The sequence below is a fragment of the Oncorhynchus keta genome, chromosome 10 (assembly GCF_023373465.1).
Source record: "Oncorhynchus keta strain PuntledgeMale-10-30-2019 chromosome 10, Oket_V2, whole genome shotgun sequence".
Lineage (NCBI taxonomy): Eukaryota > Metazoa > Chordata > Actinopteri > Salmoniformes > Salmonidae > Oncorhynchus > Oncorhynchus keta.
The window spans coordinates 23,515,221-23,537,755 of NC_068430.1; the positions used below are offsets into that span (position 1 = coordinate 23,515,221).

At 42.6% G+C, this 22,535-nt stretch overlaps 2 protein-coding genes across 4 annotated transcripts in view; one reads left to right on the forward strand and one right to left on the reverse strand.

The window, feature by feature from the left end:
* Positions 1-1,320: 1,320 nt before the first annotated feature.
* LOC118388409 (actin-related protein 2/3 complex subunit 4-like) lies at positions 1,321-3,542 on the reverse strand. Its single transcript, XM_035777465.2, has 6 exons — positions 3,393-3,542; positions 2,862-2,980; positions 2,659-2,770; positions 2,384-2,479; positions 2,008-2,178; positions 1,321-1,891 (listed from the first exon to the last, which is right to left on the reverse strand). The coding sequence occupies exons 1-6, from the start codon at positions 3,393-3,395 to the stop codon at positions 1,886-1,888; spliced, it is 507 nt and encodes a 168-aa protein (XP_035633358.1). The 5' UTR covers positions 3,396-3,542; the 3' UTR covers positions 1,321-1,885.
* The window catches only part of LOC118388408 (transcriptional adapter 3-like), a 30,708-nt gene continuing 11,639 nt past the window's right edge, over positions 3,467-22,535 (forward strand). Inside the window, exons 1-4 of one of the 3 annotated variants that reach the window (XM_035777458.2) lie at positions 3,467-3,578; positions 3,959-3,993; positions 4,396-4,630; positions 19,900-20,141. In XM_035777458.2, coding sequence (XP_035633351.1) covers positions 4,421-4,630; positions 19,900-20,141 — 452 coding nt within the window. In that variant the 5' untranslated portion in view covers positions 3,467-3,578; positions 3,959-3,993; positions 4,396-4,420. Of the gene's footprint in view, positions 3,579-3,738; positions 3,841-3,958; positions 4,004-4,395; positions 4,631-19,899; positions 20,142-22,535 lie in introns of those variants that run through there. The other 2 variants (XM_035777459.2, XM_035777462.2) reach the window with 2 other exon arrangements.

Consider the following 22,535-nt stretch of genomic DNA (forward strand, 5'->3'; position numbering starts at 1 on the left):
GGAGGGGGAGGAGGATTCAGGAGGGAGGAGAAGGTGGCAAAGAGCTTCCTAGGGTTAGAGGCAGATGCTTGGAATTTAGAGTGGTAGAAAGTGGCTTTAGCAGCAGAGACAGAGGAGGAAAATGTAGAGAGGAGGGAGCGAAAGGATGCCAGGTCCGCGAGTTTTCCTCCATTTCCGCTCGGCTGCCCGGAGCCCTGCATACAAATGACCAAAAGGCACCAGTGTTGAATTAATATGCTGGAACTCAGTGTTATGAAAATAATATTTGAAGATAATAATGAAATGTGTTTGGAGCTTAAGGCTTACGAACGGAGGGAAATGTTAAACAAAATAAATACTACAACCAGTCTGTTTTAGTTACATTTTAGTCATTTAGCAGAGACTTATCCAGAGCGACTTACAGGAGCAATTAGTGTTAAGTGTCTTGCTTAATAACAGCACATCAGATTTTTCACATAGTCGCTCAGGGATTCTAACCTTTCGGCTACTTGCCTAACGCTCAGCTACCTTCCCCCAGCTCAGCGCTAGAGGCCCACACTCTAACCAGGAAACATGCAAGATCTGACTCGCTCATTTTAGAACCAGAAACACATTCACTTCTCCTTTCTCACACCTGAAATAATACAGTTAGCCTTACTCTGTGCAAACTGAAGGAAACAGCTGATCTTAGCAGAGACTTGAGTCCCAACCAATACAGCTAGTGCCACAGGAATAGATTTTTAAATTAGTGCCCTGAGTGTACAAAACATTATGAACACTAATATTGAGTTGCACCCCCTTTCGCCCTCATTTCATCAGGGCATGGACTCTAGAAGGTGTCGTAAGCATTCCACATGGACGCATGCCCATGTTGACTCCAATGCTTCCCACAGTTGTGTCAAGTTGGCTGGATGTCCTTTGGGTGGTGGACCATTCTTGATACACACAGGAAACTGTTGAGTGTGAAAAACCCAGCAGCATTGCAGTTCTTGACACACTCAAACCGGTGCGACTGTCACCTGCTACTACCATATCCTGTTCAAAGGCACACCCTCTGAACGGCACATATACACAATCCATGTCCCAATTGTCTCAAGATTTAAAAATCCTTCTTTAACCTGTCTCCTCTCCTTCATCGACACCGATTGAAGTGGATTCAACAAGTGACATCAATAAGGGATCATAGCCTTCACCTGATCAGTCTGTCATGGAAAGCAGGTGTTCCTAATGTTTTGTATACTCAGTGTAGATATCTAATGGTATACACACACTCAACCTCAAGACTGAGGATGTGGACAAAGAAGAGCATGGATGGGACACACGAGCACCATTACTCAGAACTACAAACAAGCTCTCATGAGTTTTATTGGTGATCATTTCAAACATGGCTTATTTTAGGACAGTTCAATAAATCTGTGATATCTTGTAATAAAATGTAAACATACATATTTTTTTAAATTTATCTCCGTGATGATTGTTACATTTTAAGGTTACATTTTCTTTGTTGTAACAAAACACAAGAGTACATAAAGTCACAGAATGTATAAAAACAACACAGGCTGTTTCAGTTGTCACAACACATTCTCATTGTCCCGGTAATCATGAATATCAACCTGGTTAATACTTAAGGACCCGCCTTGGCTTTGAGATTTGTTCTAATTAGAAAATAATTCATTATATACAGTCATCAATATTTATGAGTACAGGGAAATACTTGTGATACGCAGTTGGGTGCCACACACACTGGATTGGTCACTTTTCTATGGTATTCCTCGCTGATTGGTTGTTCACTTTCAGTACGCTTCTCCACCCTCTTCCTGCTATCAGACCCTTGAGCCTGCCCTGTCTCACAGATCCATGGTGATGGCCAAGTCTTATGATCAGTGAGGGATGAGAGGACACCAACTCAGAACTGCAACAAAAGGAAGACATTGACAAGCATCATAATACTGTTCCATTAGTCGCACTGATTTGACTACATTTCTATAAAATGTAGATGGTTTTGCCTCGAACACATAGCAGTCTTACATTCTTGAGGAACTCCTCCGCTACGATACGGGCACGGGCATTGACAGACAGCTTCATCTCGCTGATTTCCTTGTCGATCTCCTCCATGAAGGTGATGACGAAGTCCACCAGCTTGTGCTTGTACATCTGCTCTGTGTGGAAGTTGGTGATGAGGAAACTGATGTCATAGCCCTACATGACAGGATGGAGAGAAGGATGAAGAAAGAGAAAAGGAATTTAAAAAAGATTAGCAAGTCCAACAACAGCAATACAAACAACACCAATTGAATCATTTCCTGTTTCTATTCCTGCCTCTGTTTTCTTTCGTTATGAATCTCACTGGTTCTTTCAACCCCAGTTTAAAACATGAACGTCTAAGTTGATTTTCATTTATCACCTCAACCGGTTTCCTCCTGAGAATGAAGAAGTTCTCAGCTCTCATCATCATGAAGCGCATGAACTTGTGGCACAGGATCTTCTCAATCTCATCAGCCTGATGGAGCCAATTACAGTGCACTAATCAGCATTTGCATTAAACACACTTTTGTTTCCATATTGATTACAACTGATAGCTTTCAAATCTATATGAAAGGCTTGATTTCCTCAAACACACAACATCAAGATAATGGAAGGATACCATTGAAAGCAAAAAGACGGGTCATATTCCCTGACCTGCTTCACAGCAATGCTGACTCGCACAGAGTTGATGGAGCCCTCAATTAGGACCTTCTCCTTGTCATTGCGGCTGATCACCACAGGCTGTAGTAGGAGTTCTTTACTACTCCTGTAATGAGAAAACAACCAACTTGACAGAGCTTGTAGAATAAAATAACACTATGAGGAGACAGAGAGAGACTCTTTCACACACAACTCACCTGACCTCCACCTCTGGTTTGTTGTGGCGTTCCACTACCTGAGAGGAGAAGTTCTCCAGACAGAGGGCGGCCTGCAGTGTGGCACGCACAGCGTTCAAGTATGGGCGCAGGGTCGCTGTCTGAGGGACGTAGTGCCAACATTAACTCACGGATAGAAAACATCACTATTACATTTCAATTATCACGACAATCATCCAGAAACTTTATTTTTATTTTTTACTAAGTCTTTACATGTCCGTCTCAGACAGAGTGCTGTCAGAGTGCTGTTTGTACCATGGTCACAGGTTTTGCTACAACCATGTTACTACAAACATATTAGCCTCATTCATTTGCATAGTATTGAACGATCTAATAATGTTGTGGTGTCCGAGATTTCTAGTCTGTCTTGCTTTGATCAATACTTTTTTCCTAGTGCGTCCTGTCAAAACACCATATTAAGGTTCAACCTACCAGATTAAGGTTCAACCTGGGAATTTAAAAGCAGAGAATATAATCGGTATTTCTGATTAAATAGATATTTAACTCACTCACCATTTCTCAGTTGTAGTGGGTTTTAAAGGCGGAAGTTATTTTGCCACGCCTGCCAACTCCTCTTCCGCAAATCTCATATCACAGCGGATAGAGCGTTTTCATTGATTTCGACTTGACGGTCGCCGCGGCCATCTTTCTGCTATCTAAAACATCTTTGGACGCATCCATTTGTTGGCCTCACTTTTTAGGGGAGTTAATACAATTATAATTTAATTAATTTTATCGTTTAAAAAATCATAACTATCTGACAGACTATTGTAATAGTATACCTACAAATACACTTAAATTAGGGACAAACAAAAACATTTAGATCCCTAATATTCGTTTGCTTCCCGTTACCATAAATCCACATCCCCAAATACAATTTGGTATTTGTCGGAGATGCCATTCTACAATTTAGAGGGTCACTGACGTTCTGTATTCGTCACATGGGAATTGCTCAAAAAAAGTATTAACAATTGAGAATCATTCAAAGAATTACTGTTCATTTTTTTCTGCCTCAAAAACAGCTAGTACGTTAACGTACAATACCCTCTTACTGAATATGCTTATCCCACCTCTTCCACAGATGGTTCAATCAATAATGGATGCCAGTACAGAGGTAAATATTGGTGCGTAAATATTCAACATTTGGTCCATTTACATGGTGTATTTGCAATCAAACCACTATTTTGTACATTTATAAACTGTATTTGGGGTCCTGATTGATATGAATGGTCACTTTTGTTTCGGAAGCAACACCGGTCGTTGAGCGCAGATACTACTGGTACTGTGCTAAAGCTCGCTAACGTTAGCTGGTTAGCTAAGCTAGCTAACGCGCTAATGTTCACGATATCTTCAATGGCAATCACCAACGTTGTTCCCCGGTCTTGAAGTTAGTAGTAGTAGTAGGCTAATGGAGTTCAGTGAATAATGTATTATTTTTTTGGACAGATGGAGCGTATGTATGAGTGTACAGTTTTGTATGATCAAAGGTGCACTTTATCTCTGCCTCTCTACACAGACATAGCCCACTCTAAACCATCAAGATGAGTGAGTTGAAGGACTGCCCGCCCCTAAAGTACTATGACTTTAAGCCAGTAGAGCACGTGAAGGTGTGCCCCCGCTACACTGCAGTGCTCGGGCGCTCAGAGGACGATGGCATCGGTATTGAAGAGCTGGACACACTGCAGCTGGAGCTGGAGACTCTCCTGTCCTCTGCCAGCCGTCGTCTCAGAGCTCTGGAGGAACAGAGACAGGTAAGACATGAGTCAATGGGCACATATTTACTGTCACTGAGTAATTGAGTAGTTTTTGTGTCATTGGACTGCCCAATGATTCAGTCACCTCTAGGGCTGGCTAAATTACTGTATAACCCATGGTTATGTAACCAATGTTCATAAGGGACAGTTCTAAATTTACTGGGGTAAAGGGGGAGGGTTGTGTTTTAATTTTTTTTATTGGACACTGGAGGGTACTGTGTTTTTTTCCCCCGTTGTTTATACACTGCTCAAAAAAATAAAGGGAACACTAAAATAACACATCCTAGATCTGAATATGAATGAAATATTGTTATTAAATACTTTTCTTTACATAGTTGAATGTGCTGACAACAAAATCACACAAATGGTCAATGGAAATCAAATTTATCAACCCATGGAGGTCTGGATTTGGAGTCACACTCAAAATTAAAGTGGAAAACCACATTACAGGCTGATCCAACTTTGATTTAATGTCCTTAAAACAAGTTAAAATGAGGCTCAGTAGTATGTGTTGCCTCCACATGCCTGTATGACCTCCCTACAACGCCTGGGCATGTTCCTGATGAGGTGGCGGATGGTCTCCTGAGGGATCTCCTCCCAGACCTCGACTAAAGCATCCGCCAACTCGTGGGCAGTCTGTGGTGCAACGTGGTGTTGGTGGGTGGAGCGAGACATGATGTCCCAGATGTTCTCAATTGGATTCAGTTCTGGGGAACGGGCGGACCAGTCCATAGCATCAATGCCTTACTCTTGCAGGAACTGCTGACACTCCAGCCACATGAGGTCTAGCATTGTCTTTGCATTAGGAGGAATCCAGGGCCAACCGCACCAGCATAGGGTCTCACAAGGGGTCTGAGGATCTCATCTCGGTACCTAATGGCAGTCAGGCTACCTCTGGCGAGCACATGGAGGGCTGTGCGGCCCCCCAAAGAAATGCCACCCCACACCCTGACTGACCCACCGCCAAACCGGTCATGCTGGAGGATGTTGCAGGCAGCAGAACGTTCTCCACGGCATCTCCAGACTCTGTCACATCTGTCACATGTGCTCAGTGTGAACGTGCTTTCATCTGTGAAGAGCACAGGGCGCCAGTGGCGAATTTGCCAATCTTGGTGTTCTCTGGCAAATGCCAAACTTCCTGCATGGTGTTGGGCTGTAAGCACAACCCCCACCTGTGGACGTCGGGCCCTCATACCACCCTCATGGAGTCTGTTTCTGACCATTTGAGCAGACACATGCACATTTGTGGCCTGCTGGAGGTCATTTTGCAGGGCTCTGGCAGTGCTCCTCCTGCTTCTCCTTGCACAAAGGCAGAGGTAGCGGTCTTGCTGCTGGGTTGTTGCCCTCCTACGGCCTCCTCCACGTCTCCTGATGTACTGGCCTGTCTCCTGGTGGCGCCTCCATGCTCTTGACACTACGCTGACAGACACCGCAAACCTTCTTGCCACAGCTCGCATTGATGTGCCATCCTGGATGAGCTGCACTGCCTGAGCCACTTGTGTGGGTTGTGGACTCAGTCTTATGCTACCACTAGAGTGAAAGCACCGCCAGCATTCAAAAGTGACCAAAACATCAGCCAGGAAGCATAGGAACTGAGAAGTGGTCTGTGGTCACCACCTGCAGAACCACTCCTTTATTGGGGGTGTCTTGCCTATAATTTCCACTTGTTGTCTATTCCATTTGCACAACAGCATGTGAAATGTATTGTCAATCGCTGTTGTCAATCGGTGTTGCTTCCTAAGTGGACAGTTTGATTTCACAGAAGTGTGATTGACTTGGAGTTACATTGTGTTGTATAAGTGTTCCCTTTATTTTTTGAGCAGTGTATTTGACCTTTGCAAGTTTTATGAAAGTATTTTCTTCCATCCTAGCCACATTTCCTCATCAGCATGCATGCGCCTCCCCTATATCAAGGTGTTTTGGTACTTCCCTTATACACACGTTAACTATTACTATACCACAGGTCAATATTAGAGAACAACCGGTCAAGGAGGCTGATGGCCCATATTCAATATCATTACATTTGACAATTTTATTACAATTTCCCATGGGCGTATGATAATGCATCAATTTTAAAATCAAACAAATTTGACTTTGTTTTTACCAATCTATCTACATAACAACATAATGGTAATATTTGAATGGTAAATCTCTTGATAAACTGGTAAAATTAAGATGGCATAGGCCTACTCAGTTAGGGGTGTGACGATCTCATTTGAATCGTATCTGTTGTTTTATCACACTCGATACTCGTAATCTGAAAATCCGGAAGTGCGCTTTAAATGTTGGTAAAAGCCTGTGCATCAAGTGCGCTATCACTCAGAGCGCATCGTTATGTACCTTCACTCATTCACGCACATTGTTAAAAGGTAAATGACCCTGACAGATGAAATTGCACATGATTTACTTACTTAGTACTATTCAATTATCAATGAATAATAAATAGCCTAATACATGGCTGGCTACTACTGCCTGCATATATTCCAGACACAGATTTAGATGAAGGTAGGCGAGTTCGCTTGCCCCATATATTGTTTTACTTTAGAGAGGAGCAAAACTATTCTCTCCCAACACTTACAGATGCAAGAAAAATGTTTGTGCCCTATGGAATTACATGGATTTCTGCATTGATTACTCATAAAATGTGGTCTGATCTTCATGTAAGTCACAATAATAGACAAACACAATATGACTAAACTAATTCACACACAAACAGTTGTACTCTTCAAATTATTATTGAAGACATTGAGTAAATATCCACTTTGCAGGCTGGAAAAAGTAAGTGAACCCTTGAATTTAGTAACTTGTAGATCCTCCTTTCCCAGAAACAACCTCCACCAAACGTTTCCTGTAGCTGCTTATAAGACTTCCACAATGTTGAGGAGGAATTTTGAACCATTCCTCCCTACAAATCTGTTTCAGTTCATCAATATTTCTGGGTTGTCCTCTTCAGGTCATGCCACAGCATCTCAATTGGGTTAAGGTCAGGACTCTGACTTGGCCATTCCAAAACACAAATCTTCTTCCTTTTCAGCCATTCTTTTATTTATTTTTTTATATATTTTGTTTTTGCATTTTCCAATTAAGAACATTCAAAACAAAAGTGAAAAGATATTAGACAACGATAGGATAAAGTGACAGTAACAGACAAACGTAACAAAAATAAATTATAATTATAGTTATATAAACAAACATACAATAATAAAAAATAATTTAAAAAAATGTAAAAAAAATGTTTAAATGTTTTTTTTTTTTAACGAGACATTGGATCACCTGCCGTAGGCTACATAATATACATTACGTGTGAAACATTATGTGAGGATTATATATAGATTCAATCAATGAGATGAGGGGGGAGATTCTCCATATAGTCAATAAAAGGTTGCCAAATTCTGTAAAATGTCTTTAACTTATTCCTCAAGCAGTAAGTGGTTTTCTCCAAAGGGATACAACTATTAACTTCCGAAAGCCACATTGCAACTGGCAGGGAGGAATCCAATTTCCATTTCAAGGCAATACATTTCTTGGCAATCGCTAGCAATATTTCTGTTAGCTTTATAGTATGGCTTTGCCTAAGATTGGTGTTAGTAAAGTTACCCAGTAGACAGACCTCCGGGTCTAAAGGGAATGCAACTCCGTGAATTGAGGATATGGTATCGCATACCCTCTGCCAGAAACCGTGTAGTTTTGAACACTGCCAAGTGGAATGGAGGAATGTTCCTTCATCTGTGCCACATCTAAAACATAGGGAGGAGATATCTGGGTTGAACCTGTGCAGTCTAGATGGGGTGATATAGAGCTGATGGAGGAAATTAAACTGGATCAGTCTGTATCTGGAGTTCAATGTGGATGTAACCCCATCCCTGCATAGGTCACTCCATAGATCCTCATCAAGATCAATACCCAGATCTCTCTCCCATCTAAGTCGGGGTTTATCTAGCCCAGGCAGTGTTAGTCCTGACATAAGAGCATCGTAAACACGGGAAATGGTCTTGAACAGTGGTTGGTCTGCGTGGCAGAGTTGTTCAATAGGTGACATCTTAGGTAGGTTCCATTGTCCCTTGAGTCACCCTAATAAAGTTTCGTAGTTGTAGGTAGCTAAAGAAGTCCCTGTTAGGCAAGTGGTATTTCTGTTTCAGCTGATCAAAAGACATAAGAACTCCCTCCTCGTAACAATGTTCCAGAAGAGTGATCCCCTTATCAGACCATGGTCTAAAGTTACTATTCTGGAAAAACATAGGGATCAATCTATTGTTCCATAAAGGGGTTTTAGGGGAAAGGAATCCCCCTCGTCCGAACAGCTCATGCAGTTTGCACCATGCCAGGACAGAATGTATGATTAAAGGGTTGTCTGTGATGGTTTTTATAGATTTTCTATCCCATTTGTAAAACAAATCTGCCCCAGTGTCATCATTTACCTCAAGCTTTTCAACCATGAGGGAGAGGGACCATTGTCAAACCTCTGAGCCAGAAACCTAGACTGTGCAACCCAGTAGTACATTCTAAAATTGGGGAGGTTTAAGCCCCCTTGACTGTAATCAAGGGTCAGTTTATCCAGGCCAACCCTAGGGGTTTTGCCGTGCCAGATAAACTGTCTGGTCAGCTTGTCGAGAGAGGAGAAAAAAATGCTGCGGGAACAGGGATAGGGAGAGATTGAAACAGATATAGAAACCTGGGCAGGACATTCATTTTAATTACATTGATTCTACCCAGTAGAGTGAGCGGTCAGTCCATCCATTTACAAAGGTCAACCTCCACCTTTTGCAACAAACTGGCCAGATTGAGTTTATAGAGGTTGTTCAGATTACCATCCACCATTATGCCCAAATATGTGAAGCCCATAGGCGACCATCTAAAAGGAAACTTGTGCTTGATGGTATGATGGTCAAAGACAGACAACGGTAAGATTTCGCTTTTATCAAGATTGACCTTATATCCAGAGAAAGAACTATAACACTGTAGTAGGATCTGCAAGACAAGGTCGTCCGCAAAGAGTGATAATTTATGGGTATGGGGGCCCACCTCAAAGCCATGTATGACAGGGCACGTTTTAATAGCCTCGGCCAACGGTTCGATGGCGAGGGCAAAGAGGTGGGGGCTAATTGGGCAACCTTGTCTGTTCCCCCTATAAAGAGGGAAAGAGGAGGAAGTAATCCCATTGGTAGCAATCCTAGCTTTAGGAGATTTGTAGAGTGATTTTATAAAATTTACAAACACGGTACCTAAACCAAACTTTTCCAAGATGTGAAAGAGGTATGGCCATTCAACCCTATCAAAGGCCTTTTCAGCGTCGAGGGAGACTGCGACACCAGGTATTTTGTTTTTGTTAGCAAGGTGAATTATATCAAAGAACCTTCTGAGATTATTGGAGGACAATCTATTAATTATGAAGCCAGTCTGATCTGGGTTGACCAACAGGGGAAGACATGACTCCATTCTCTTAGATAGCATCTTGGTGACCAGTTTACAATCTGTGTTAAGGAGAGAGATTGGTCTATAGGAGGCGCACTTTAGCGGGTTTTTCCCTTTCTTGTGGATTACAGTAATCACTGCTTGAGAGAAGGACTCTGGAAAGCAGTTGTCTTCTCTGGCTTTTTTAAGTACCTCCATAAGGTAGGGGACCAACAGCTCCCTAAATTATTTCTAGAACTCTGGAGGGAAGCCATCCTCCCCAGGAGATTTATTAGAAGTTAAGGATTTAATGGCCTCCAACAATTCAGGGACTGAAGTGTTCACTCAGGCGCTCGCTGTCTTCCCCTGACAGGCATGGGAGGTTGAGAGAGGAGAGAAAGGAGTCTATCTCTGATAGATCATCGCTTGATTGGGAAGTGTAGAGGTCTTCATAGTATTTCTTAAAAGTATTATTAATTTCAGTAGGGTCGAAAGATATCTCTTTAGTGAGAGTTTCTATGGCATTAATTGTCCTCTTACTTTCCTCTGCTTTCAGTTGCCATGCCAATACTTGGTGAGCTTTCTCTCCAAGCTCATAATAACGCTGTTTTGATTTAGTGATGGCCCTCTCAGCTTGATATGTATTCAGAATATTATATTTAAGTTTTTTATTTACCAAAAGTCTGTATAGATCTTTAGTCAGGCCTCTTTGGTAGGTTTTCTCTAGCTCGGAGATTTCAGATTCAAGAGCACTCAGTTCCGCACCGTGTTTTTTCTTCAGCCCTTTAGTATAGGAAATAATCTGTCCCCTCAGGTAGGCCTTCAATGTGTCCCAAAGAATGAAGCTGTCAAGAGCAGAGGGTTTGTTTGTCAAAGTAAAAATATTGATCTGCTCTTTGATGAATGCACAAAATTCAGGTTGCTTTAGAAGTGTAGAATTTAGTCTCCATCTATATGCTCCATTTACCTTGGTAGGAATGGAGATTGATAATACCAGAGGAGAATGGTCACTAAGCAATCTGGGGAGATACTCGACATCTAACACTCTATGAAACAGTTGTGTCGAAAGTAAAAAGTTATCTATGTGTGTGTGTGTCTTTTGTGGGTGTGAATAAAAAGAGTAGTCCCTATCCTGTGGGTGCAACTGTCTCCAGATGTCTAGTAAATTGAGATCTTTCATGAATGACATGGTGAGCTTGCCGGCTTTGGTAAGAAGTGAGGGTTTATCAGAAGACCTATCAAGAACTGTATCTAAGCAAAATTTAAAATCTCCTCCAACCAGTAGCCATCCTGGTGGTGCTTGAGCCACCTGAAGGAAGACATTCTGAATAAACAAATGGTCATCGAAGTTTGGAGCATAAATATTCAATAGGGTCCAAGACTCTGAAAACATATGCCCCTCTTGCTTTGGAGTTAAAAGAGGTTGCAAAAACTTGTCCTACCCATTCCCTCTTCAATTTCTTGTGTTCACTGGCTGTAAGATGTGTTTCTTGTAAAAACACAATGTCAGCCTTTAATTTCTTAAGGTATGTATAGACTCCTTTCCTTTTAATCGGGCTGTTAAGACCTTTTACGTTGAATGTGACATATTTTAGTGGATTAAGCATAGGTTGGGTTTCAAATATGTAACTGAATAGAAATCTATCATATGCAGATAATTAGGAAATATTTCAACTTTGGTGTGAGCACAAAAGTAACCTGTGTGTCTCTTTAGGAAGGAAACAATAAACGTAGAAAAAAGGAAGAAAAAATAAATAAAAATCCCACCCACCCCGATTGTCAGACTAGAACAACAGTCCCAACATTCAAACATGAATACACTTGTAGAGATACGTTGCTGCTCGCTTTCCATCTTGCTCTTACTAGCTAAACCTTGGCGTAAACTAAAACCTGCAAGCTCTCTAAATTGAAAACAAACGTTGTGAATAGATATTTATGGCTGAATATTTACTGCCCACGGTACGGGCTGCTTGAGTCTCTTTACGAAAGATTAACATAAATGAGGGGGAAAGCAGTGGGCCTAAACCCACTTATTGCTTCGCCCAGTAGATATGGACTAAACCAAAATATACTCTCCTGTAAATGTAATAGAACTCACCCCGGGAAGATACGGTTAGTTGAAAATGTACAAATCAATTAAAGTGACCGGGAGATACCAGCAGTTCAATCCGGATAAAAGAAAACAAACAAACAGCATTTTATCCCCCAGAGAGACCGTCCTGGCTCAGACTCAGACGTTGCTCAGTTCTTTGAGATAAGTGTGCACTTCTCCCAGTGTGTTGAAGAGATGGCTTCGGCCTTTGTACTGAACTTTCATCCGCGCAGGGTGGATGAGGTAGCCGGTGATGTTCTTCTCCTTCAGTGCTTTGGCGGCAGGTCTGAACTGCTTGCGGCGTCTGGCAAGGTCCGCGCTCATATCCGGGAAGAGGCTGACCCTCTTCCCATCGATGGCGATGTCCCCTTTGGCTCTTGCGAGTTGCAGTATCTTCTCTCTGTCTTGGAAACGGAGGAACCTGATCAGGACGGCTCGTGGGGGCTCATCTGGCCGGGGTTTCGGCGCTGATGTTCTATGGGCGCGTTCGATTTCCAGCGGCTTGGTGAAGTTGGTTATGCCTAGGACCTCCGGGATCCATTGAGTGAAGAAACGGACCGGGTCACGGCCCTCGCTGTCCTCTTTCAATCCCACCACACGGATATTACTACGTCTACTCTGGTTCTCCATCTGATCTACTTTGTTTTTGAGGTAGGCATTGTCCTTTTGCAGTTGTGTCAAGACCTGGTCATGTCTAGCGACGGTATCTTCAACTGTGCTAATGCGCAGCTCTGCCTCAGTCGTTCTCAAAAGGAGATCATTCATGGAGCTAGCCTGCAGAGTTCTGTCATACTATCCAGGTCTGTCCCAAAACAGTTTGAGCTTCAACTTTAAAAAATCCACCTTTCCAGAAACAAGTCTCTCACCATTGCCACTTGTTATAGATCACCTTCTGCCCTGGGCTGTGTCCTGGACATCAAATGTGAATTGATTGCCCCCCATCTATCTTCAGAGCTTGTACTGTTAGGTGACCTAAACTGAGACATGCTAAACACCCTTGCCGTCCTACAATCTAAGCTAGATGCCCTCAATCTCACACAAATGATCAATGAACATATCAGGTACAACCCCAAATCTGTAAATACGGGCACCCTCATAGATATCATCCTGACCAACATGCCCTCTAATACACCTCTTCTGTCTTCAATCAGGACCTCAACGATCACTGCCTCATTGCCTGCGTCTGTAATGGGTCTGCGGTCAAACAACCACCCCTCATCACTGTCAAACGCTCCCTAAAACACTTCAGCGAGCAAGCCTTTCTAATCGACCTGGCCCGGGTATCCTGGAAGCATATTGATCTCATTCCGTCAGTAGAGGATGCCTGGTTATTCTTTAAAAGTGCTTTCCTCACCATCTTAAATAAGCATGCCCCATTCAAAAAATGTAGAACCAGGAACAGATACAGCCCTTGGTTCAGACCTGACTGCCCTTGACCAGCACAAAAACATCCTGTGGCGTACTGCATTAGCATTGATTAGCCCCCGCGATATGCAACCTTTATTTAACCAGGCAAGTCAGTTAAGAACATATTCTTATTTTCAATGACGGCATGGGAACAGTGGCGTCATTGAACAGTGGCGTCACTGTTCAGGGGCAGAACGACAGATTTGTACCTTGTCAGCTCGGGGGTTTGAACTCGCAACCTTCCGGTTACTAGTCCAACGCTCTAACCACTAGGCTACGCTACCGCCCCAACGTTTCAGGGAAGTTAGAAACCAATATACACAGGCAGTTAGGAAAGCAAAGGCTAGCTTTTTCAAACAGAAATTTGCATCCTGTAGCACAAACTCAATCAATTCTGGGACACTGTAGTCCACAGAGAATAAGAGCACCTCCTCCCAGCTGCCCACTGCACTGAGGCTAGGAAGCACTGTCACCACCGATAAATCCACGATAATTGAGAATTTCAATAAGCATTTTTCTACGTCTGGCCATGCTTTCCACCTGGCTACCCCTACCCCGGTAAACATCCCTGCACCCCCCCCCCACCACAGCAACTTGCCCAAGCCTTCTCCATTTCTCCTTCACCCAAATTGAGATGGCTGATGTTCTGAAAGAGTTGCAAAATCTGGACCCCTACAAATCAGCTGGGCTAGACAATCTGGACGCTCTCTTTCTAAAAGTATCTGCCACCAATGTTTGCAGCCCCTATTACTAGCCTGTTCAACCTGTTCAACCTATCTTTCAAATCGTCTTGAGATCCTCAAAGATTGTAAAGCTGCTGCGGTCATAGACCCCAACTGTTACAGCCCTATACCTATCCTACCCTGCCTTTCTAAGGTCTTCGAAAGCCAAGGTAACAAACAGATCACCGACTATTTTGAATCCCACTGTACCTTCTCCGCTTTGCAATCTGGTTTCTGAGCTGGTCATGGGTGTACCTCAGCCACGCTCAAGGTCCTAAATGATATCATAACCGCCATCGATAAAAGAAAATATTGTGCAGCCATATTCATTGACCTGGCCAAGGCTTTCGACTTTGTCAATCACCACATTCTTATCGGCAGACTCAACAGCCTTGGTTTCTCCAATGACGGCCTCGCCTGGTTCACAAACTACTTCTCAGACACAGTTCACTGTGTCAAATTTTAGCGCCTGTTGTCCGGGACCTCTTGCAGTCTCTATGGGAGTGCCACAGGGTTCAATTCTCGGGCCGGCTCTTTTCTCTGTATACATCAATGATGTCGCTCTTGCTGCTGGTGATTCTCTGATCAACATCTACGCAGTAGACACCATTCTATATACTTCTGGCCCTTCTTTGGACACTGTGTTAACTAACCTCCAGACGAGGTCATATACTACCCACAACTGCGACCTGTATGCTCTCGTTGGCTGGCCCTCGCTTCATATTCTTCACCAAACCACTGGCTCCAGGTCATCTATAAGTCTGCTAGGTAAAGCCCCGCCTTATCTCAGTTCACTGGTCACCATAGCAGCACCCACCCGTAGCATGTGCTCCAGCAGGTATATTTCACTGGTCACCCCCAAAGCCAATTCCTCCTTTGACCGCCTTTCCTTCCAGTTCTCTGCTGCCAATGACTGGAACTATTTGCAAAAATCACTGAAGCTGAAGACTCATATCTCCATCACTAACTTTAAGCATCAGCTGTCAGAGCAGCTCACAGATCATTGCACCTGTACATAGCCCATCTGTGAATAGCCTATCCAACTACCTCATCCCCATATTGTTATTTTTTGCTCCTTTGCACCATAGTATCTCTACTTGCACATTCATCTTCTGTCATCTACCATTCCAGTTTTTAAATGCTAAATTTTAATTACTTCGCCCCTACGGCGACAACAACTCTGTGTTTTTGTTTGTGTCGCACTGCTTTGCTTTATCTTGGACAGGTCACCGTTGTAAATGAGAACTTGTTCTCAACTAGCCGACCTGGTTAAATAAAGGTGAAATTAAAAATATAATGCATCCTCTAAGGTGCTGTGAAAGTTGTTGGGATCGAGGCATGGTTTACACTAACCAATCTGTGAGCGTGTGTCTGTCTGGGGAAATTAGAGCAGAGGGAAAGTGGCTTGTTCTAATCCAATCGTTGCAGCATGCTCAACCGATACCCCGCCCATTTCCTTACAGACAAGAACTAGCCAATAGTTGTTCAGAACGTACAGTGCTTCACACTGTTGGAGTGAAAGAGAGATGGCAGCTGACAATTACTTTTTTCCGATCAATAATAATTACAACTATTCATAATCGTATTGGGGAAATTCTCCATATCATCACGATTCTCAGTTTGCCTTCCACCTGGGACTCACACTGAGTGTATTAAACATCACACACATGGAATAGAGCTACACTACATGACCAAAAGTATGTGGACAGCTGCCCGTTGAACATTTCATTCCAAAATTATGGGCATTAATATGGAGTTGGTCCGCCCTTTGTTTCTATAACGGCCTCCATTCTTCTGGGAAGGCATTCCACTAGAAGTTGGAACATTGCTTCAGGGACTTGCTTCCATTCAGCCATGAGCATTAGCGAGGTCGGGCACTGATGTTGGGTGATTAGGCCTGGCTCGCAGTCAGCATTCCAATTGATCCCAAATGTGTTCGATGGGGTTGAGGTCAGGGCTCTGTGCAGACCAGTCAAGTTATTCCACACCGATCTCGACAACCCATTTTTGTATGGACCTCGCTTTGTGCACGGGAGCATTGTCATGCTGAAACAGGAAAGGGCCTTCCCCAAACTGTTTCCACAAAGTTGGAAGCACAGAATTATGCTGTAGCATTAAGATATCTCTTCACTGGAATTAAGGGGCTACAGCCCTTGGCGGTCCTGTTCTGTGAGATTGTGTGTCCTAACAGTTTGTGGCTAAGTCGTTGCTCCTAGACGTTTCCACTTCATAATAGCAGCACTTACAGTTGACCGGGGCAGCTCTAGCAGGACAGAAATTTGATGAACTGACTTGTTGGAAAGGTGGCATCCTATGACAGTGCCACGTTGAAAGTAATTTAGCTCTTCAGTAAGGCCGTTCTACTGCAGATTTAGTTTGTCTATGGAGATTGCATTGCTGTGTGCCTAATTTATACAACAGGTGTTGCTGAACCAGTCAAGTCCACTAATTTGAAGTGGTGTCCACATACTTTTGTATATATAGTGTAAGTAAGCACAGGCAAAATCATAGAAAGCAGACTGAACCAGGTTTTCCTCTAACAGACACTGGGAGGCAAATTCACCTTTCAGCTGATCAATAACCTAAAACACAAGGCCAAATACACTTAGTGTCCAAAACATTTAAAACACCTGCTCTTTCCATGACTGAGACTGACCAGGTGAATCCAAGTGAAAGCTATGATCCCTTATTGATGTCATCTGTTAAATCCATTTCAATCAGTGTAGATTAAGGGCAGGAGACAGATATAAATAATTATTTTTAAGCCGTGAGACAATTGAGGCATGGATTGTGAATTGCCAAGACAAAAGATTTAAGTGCCTTTGAACGGGGTATGGCAGTAGGTGCACCGTTTTGAGTGTCAGAATTTGCAACGCTGCTGTTTTTTTCACGCTCAAAAGTTTTTATGTGTGTTACAAGAATGGTTCACCACCCGAATGACATCCGGCTAACTTGACAACTGTGGGAAGCATTGGAGTCAACATAAGCCAGCATCCCTGTGAAACGCTTTTGACACCTTGTTGAGTCCATGCCCCAACGAATTGAGGCTATTTTGAGGGCAAAGGGGCGTGCAAATCGATATTAGGAAGGTACTCTTAATGTTTTTTACATTGTTCCTGAGTGGCCTATTTACCGTCTTGGCTTAAATCGGCTTAAATCAATGGCAATACTAACATGCTTCAAGCAGACCACCATAGTCCCTGTGCCCAAGCACACAAAGGCAACCTGCCTAAATGACTACAGACCCGTAGCACTCACGTCCGTAGCCATGAAGTGCTTTGAAAGGCTGGTAATGGCTCACATCAACACCATTATCCCAGAAACCCTAGACCCACTCCAATTTGCATACCGCCCAAACAGATCCACAGATGATGCAATCTGTATTGCACTCCACACTGCCCTTTCCCATCTGGACAAAAGGAACACGTATGTGAGAATGCTGTTCATTGACTACAGCTCAGCGTTCAACACCGTAGTACCCTCAAAGCTCATCACTAAGCTAAGCATCCTGGGACTAAACACCTCCCTCTGCAACTGGATCCTGGACTTCCTGACAGGCCGCCCCCAGGTGGTGAGGGTAGGGAGCAACACGTAGCCACGCTGATCCTCATCACTGGAGCTCCCCAGGGGTGCGTGCTCAGTCCCCTCCTGTACTCCCTGTTCACTCATGACTGCATGGCCAGGCGCGACTCCAACACCATCATTAAGTTTGCTGACGACACAACACCAACAACGATGAGACGGCCTATAGGGAGGAGGTCAGAGACCTGACCGGGTGGTGCCAGAATAACAACCTATCCCTCAATATAACCAAGACTAAGGAGATGATTGTGGACTACAGGAAAAGGAGCACTGAGCACGTCCCCATTCTCATCGACGGGGCTGTAGTGGAGCAGGTTGAGAGCTTCAAATTCTTGGTGTCCACATCAACAACAAACTAGATTGGTCCAAACACACCAAGACAGTTGTGAAGAGGGCACGACAAAGCCTATTCCCCCTCAGGAAACTAAAAAGATTTGGCATGGGTACTGAGATCCTCAAAAGGTTCTACAGCTGCAACATCGAGAGCATCCTGACTGGTTGCATCACTGTCTGATACGACAATTGCTCGGCCTCCGAACGCAAGGCACTTCAGAGGCTAGTGCGTACGGCCCAGTATATCACTGCGACAAAGCTGCCTGCCATCCAGGACCTCTACCCCAGGCGGTGTCGGATGAAGGCCCTAAAAATTGTCAAAGACCCTAGCCACCCCAGTCATAGACTGTTCTCTCTACTATCGCATGGCAAGCGGTACCGGAGTGCCAAGTCAAGGACAAAAAGGCTTCTCAACAGTTTTTACCCCCAAGCCATAAGACTCCTGAGCAGGTAACCAATGGTTACCCAGACTATTTGCATTGTGTGCCCTCCCCAACCCCTCTTTTACGCTGCTGCTACTCTCTGTTCATCTTATATGCATAGTCACTTTAACTATACATTCATGTACATACTACCTCAATTGGCCCGACCAACCAGTGCTCCCGCACATTGGCTATCTGCATTGTGTCCCACCACCCGCCAACCCCTCTTTACGCTTCTGCTACTCTCTGTTCATCATATGTGCACAGTCACTTTAACGATACCTACATGTACATACTACCTCTATAAGCCTGACTAACAGGTGTCTGTATGTAGCCTTGCTACTCTTTTTTTCAAATGTCTTTCTACTGTTGTTTTATTTCTTTACTTACCTACTCTCTCACACACACACACACACACACACACATATACATACCTTTTTTTGGCACAATTGGTTAGAGCCTGTAAGTAAGCATTTCACTGTAAGGTTTACACCTGTTGTGTTCGGCGCACGTGACAAACTTTGATTTGAAGTCTTGAAAATGGCTGTCTTGCAATGATCAACAACAAATTAGACAGAACTTTAACAATAAAAAAAATAATGTGCAAATATTGTAAAATCCAGGTATGCAAAGCTCTTGGAGACTTACCCAGAAAGACTCATAGCTGTAATCTCTGCCAATAACATGGACTCTTAACAACATGATGGAGCTTTGTTGCCTCTTGCAGAAACAAGCAAGGTGTTGTAGCAAACAATGAATAAAATGGGTTGTCAACCTCTAACCCTGGCAATTTGAGTTGTAAACTCATGGGTACACTCGCAATTGCTGCCTGGTATTGTGATGTAATAACTTCCATGTTTATGTACAGTGTTCATTCAAATTAAATATTAACTGAAGTACCTCACACAATGGCATTGAGTTGAATCAACAAATCACAGCACATATTGATGGGTACACTTCATGCTGTTGCTTTTTGCTTTTCTCCTATGGGTACACTCGTGATAGCCGCCAGTCCATCCATTATGCTATCATTTTACTTGAATGGGAAAGCTTGTTCTATTCATTCTATTTCTATGGCAGCACATGCAGTCGGGCGGAGAAAATGTGCGTCGAAAAAATTTAAAATGATCTTATTCTGCCTCCTTGCTCGAACTGCTGTTGCTACACCTCCATCTGTAATGTTGGACAGGAAAGATATTTTGGTGCCATAGTGGTTCTGAAACTGCAAGTGGTTTGATACTTGCCTGATCTTACAAATCGTACTGCGTCATCCTCTGAAAATGAAGTTTTGTTGGTGACTGGTCCCTATTTTCTCAGATCCTCACAGACTGGCAGGATAAGAAAGGGGACAAGCGCTTTCTGAAGCTGGGAAAGGATGCAGACCTTTCAGCTTCATCACGTCACAAACCTAAGAAGCAGAAACTCGATGGAAAGGGTAGTCACGGGCCTGGTCCTGGGCGACCCAAATCCAAAAATCTACAGCCCAAAGTCCAGGAGTACGAGTTAAGTGAGGATCCACAGGACATTCCCCGTAATCCTAAGAACGATGCCCCCAACAGGTCAGTAACAATCACATCTCACTCAAACAGTGTAGGGTGTCTGCATCTTTTGACCAATGAGTAACATAATATGTTACTTGTGTAGATACTCTTCTAAGAAAACAAATGGTCCAAACCACATGTCTCTGTCATAATCTGTTCAAATGTTATTTAAGTGTTTACCCTTGTAGGATGGCTAGAATTAGAATGACTAAATCAATAGAGCCCGGGAAAAAAAGTGGTCAGAAATCAGTAATGTTGCATCGCGTCAGATATGCTGGATTCTGTGCAAGAATAAAGGCCACTGACAGGCTCACTTTACTGTTGAACTCGTCATCTTTCTTAAAATGGATATCAATTTTGAGACATGACATGAAAATACTACATATTTTAGTATAAGCTTTTCATACTAATTCGAAATGACTGATATTTTTCCCAAATTTCGTAAAAATACTTGAAAGTACTACTTAGGTATCTATTTATATTTTTCACAACTGTTACTTCACTACATTCTTAAAGAAAATTCTATACTTTCTACTCCATTTTACTTCCTGATACCCAAAAGTATTTGTTACATTTTGAATGCTTAGCAGGACAGGAAAATGGTCCAATTCACACACTCAAGAGAACAACCCTGTGCATACTATCTGCCTCTTGTCTGGTGGACTCACTTAACACAAATGCTTCATTTGTAAATGAGTGTCCTCTTAGCTATCCATAAATATAAAAACAAGAAAATTGTGCTGTCTGGTTTGCTAAATATAAGGAATTTTGAATGATTTATACTTGTACTTTTACATTTGATACTTAAGTATATTTAAAATCAAATACCTTTAGACTTTTACTCAAGACAATTGGGTCATTTTTTCCACCACTGCACATTACCGTCAGACCAAGGTCACCCCAGTACTTCTCCAAAACTGCTCTCTGATACCGCTGATGGTCATTCGTAGCCTACCAAACTTCTAACTGCCAGTTGCTAATGGCCTGGTACTCACCTCTCTATTGTCCCACTAATCACTCTGACATCAATGCAAATGTCATTGAAAATCAAACACTTCATGAGAGCTCATGTTGCGCAACATTTCTATAGGCTATGCAATTGTGTGAGAACAGTTTGGATGGACTCTATTAAAAAGAAGAGGATACCATCAGCTTTCAATAGGCTAGGCCTACTATATTTATTTCTCAACTTTCCTAATTTTAAGCACATTGCTTCACTTTACATCAGGAGTAGCCTACCTGACTGGCATGAAAATGAACAGAGGGAAAATCGTCCTCCATTCATTATTTATGTGCAACTTTTTTCTCTGCCCCTGTTCTGACGGGTGTATGATAATTGTCCATTCTAAATCAAAACTAATTTCACGCATATATTATTAAGTATATGTAAAGAAAATATTAAATTGAGTGTAGTCTGATTGGTGACAGTAGTATCACTTGTGAATGATGCAGTGTGTGCAGCCTAAGGCAAGAAACAGCACATGCCTTTTTTTTGCGACTTATTCAAATCATAGTCGCACACATCATGCAGCCGAACCCATAGGCCTGTAAGTTTTGATCAAATCTAAAGTGACCAAATAACTAAAAATGTAACCTGTAGGTCTAAGGCCACTGGAACACGGTTGGAGAGCCTACAGAACCTAGTGAAATGTGTTCTTATAAGTCCAGTCGCATGTGAAAAGAGTTTTGACGAGCCACTATTTAAGAGGATCCTATCTTTCTCATGCTGCTATATTTATTGCTCAATTCCTAAAATGAAGCACATTAATCTGCTTTATATCCCGTGTAGCTTACCTGGTATACATATGTGGTGCGTGAGTCAAGTTTGGGGTAGCAAATTTTCACCATTAAAAATGCACCTTTTAGAATAAAATGTATTTCCTTGCATCATAGCATTTGCAGACTTAAAATAGCTTACTGTTCATAATGTGATGAGTAGATTGGATAGTTATAATTTAGGCTTCTAATTTAACTCAATCACTGTTTAAAAAACAAAAAAAGCTGTTCAATGCAGCTGAGGGTGTAGAGTAGGCCTAGGCTATATTTTATATTAGATACATTTATTTCTTTGCATGGGAAAAATGTGGCCTTTTTATAAACACATTTCATGCAATTCTACTACACTTTATATGACAGGAGAATTGTTTTGTGTAGCACTGACCGAACGATGGTGAATATGCACAGTGCGCACTGACAGGGGATATTGCTGATGCTCTCTGCTGGTGCCAATGTGATAGGCTATACTGTTCGCAATTCAGTTGAGAATTTTGTTAACTAAAAGAGTGATTAGTCTTTTCATTGTCTTCTCTTTACAGCAATAAACATTTTCTTTCCAAATTGTGTTTTCCCGCGATTGTATTTTTAAATATTGTGAAATGCCTGGCTTGGCCTCTACTTTTCACAGACCCTGCC

What these genes read in the sequence shown, in the direction of transcription:
- LOC118388409 (XM_035777465.2), bottom strand. An exon ending in TCAGCATTGCTGTGAAGCAG is followed by an intron (nt 2,480 to 2,658) that starts GTCAGGGAATAT and finishes TGGCTCCATCAG; the next exon opens with GCTGATGAGATTGAGAAGAT. An exon ending in TCAGGAGGAAACCGGTTGAG is followed by an intron (nt 2,179 to 2,383) that starts GTGATAAATGAA and finishes CCTGTCATGTAG; the next exon opens with GGCTATGACATCAGTTTCCT.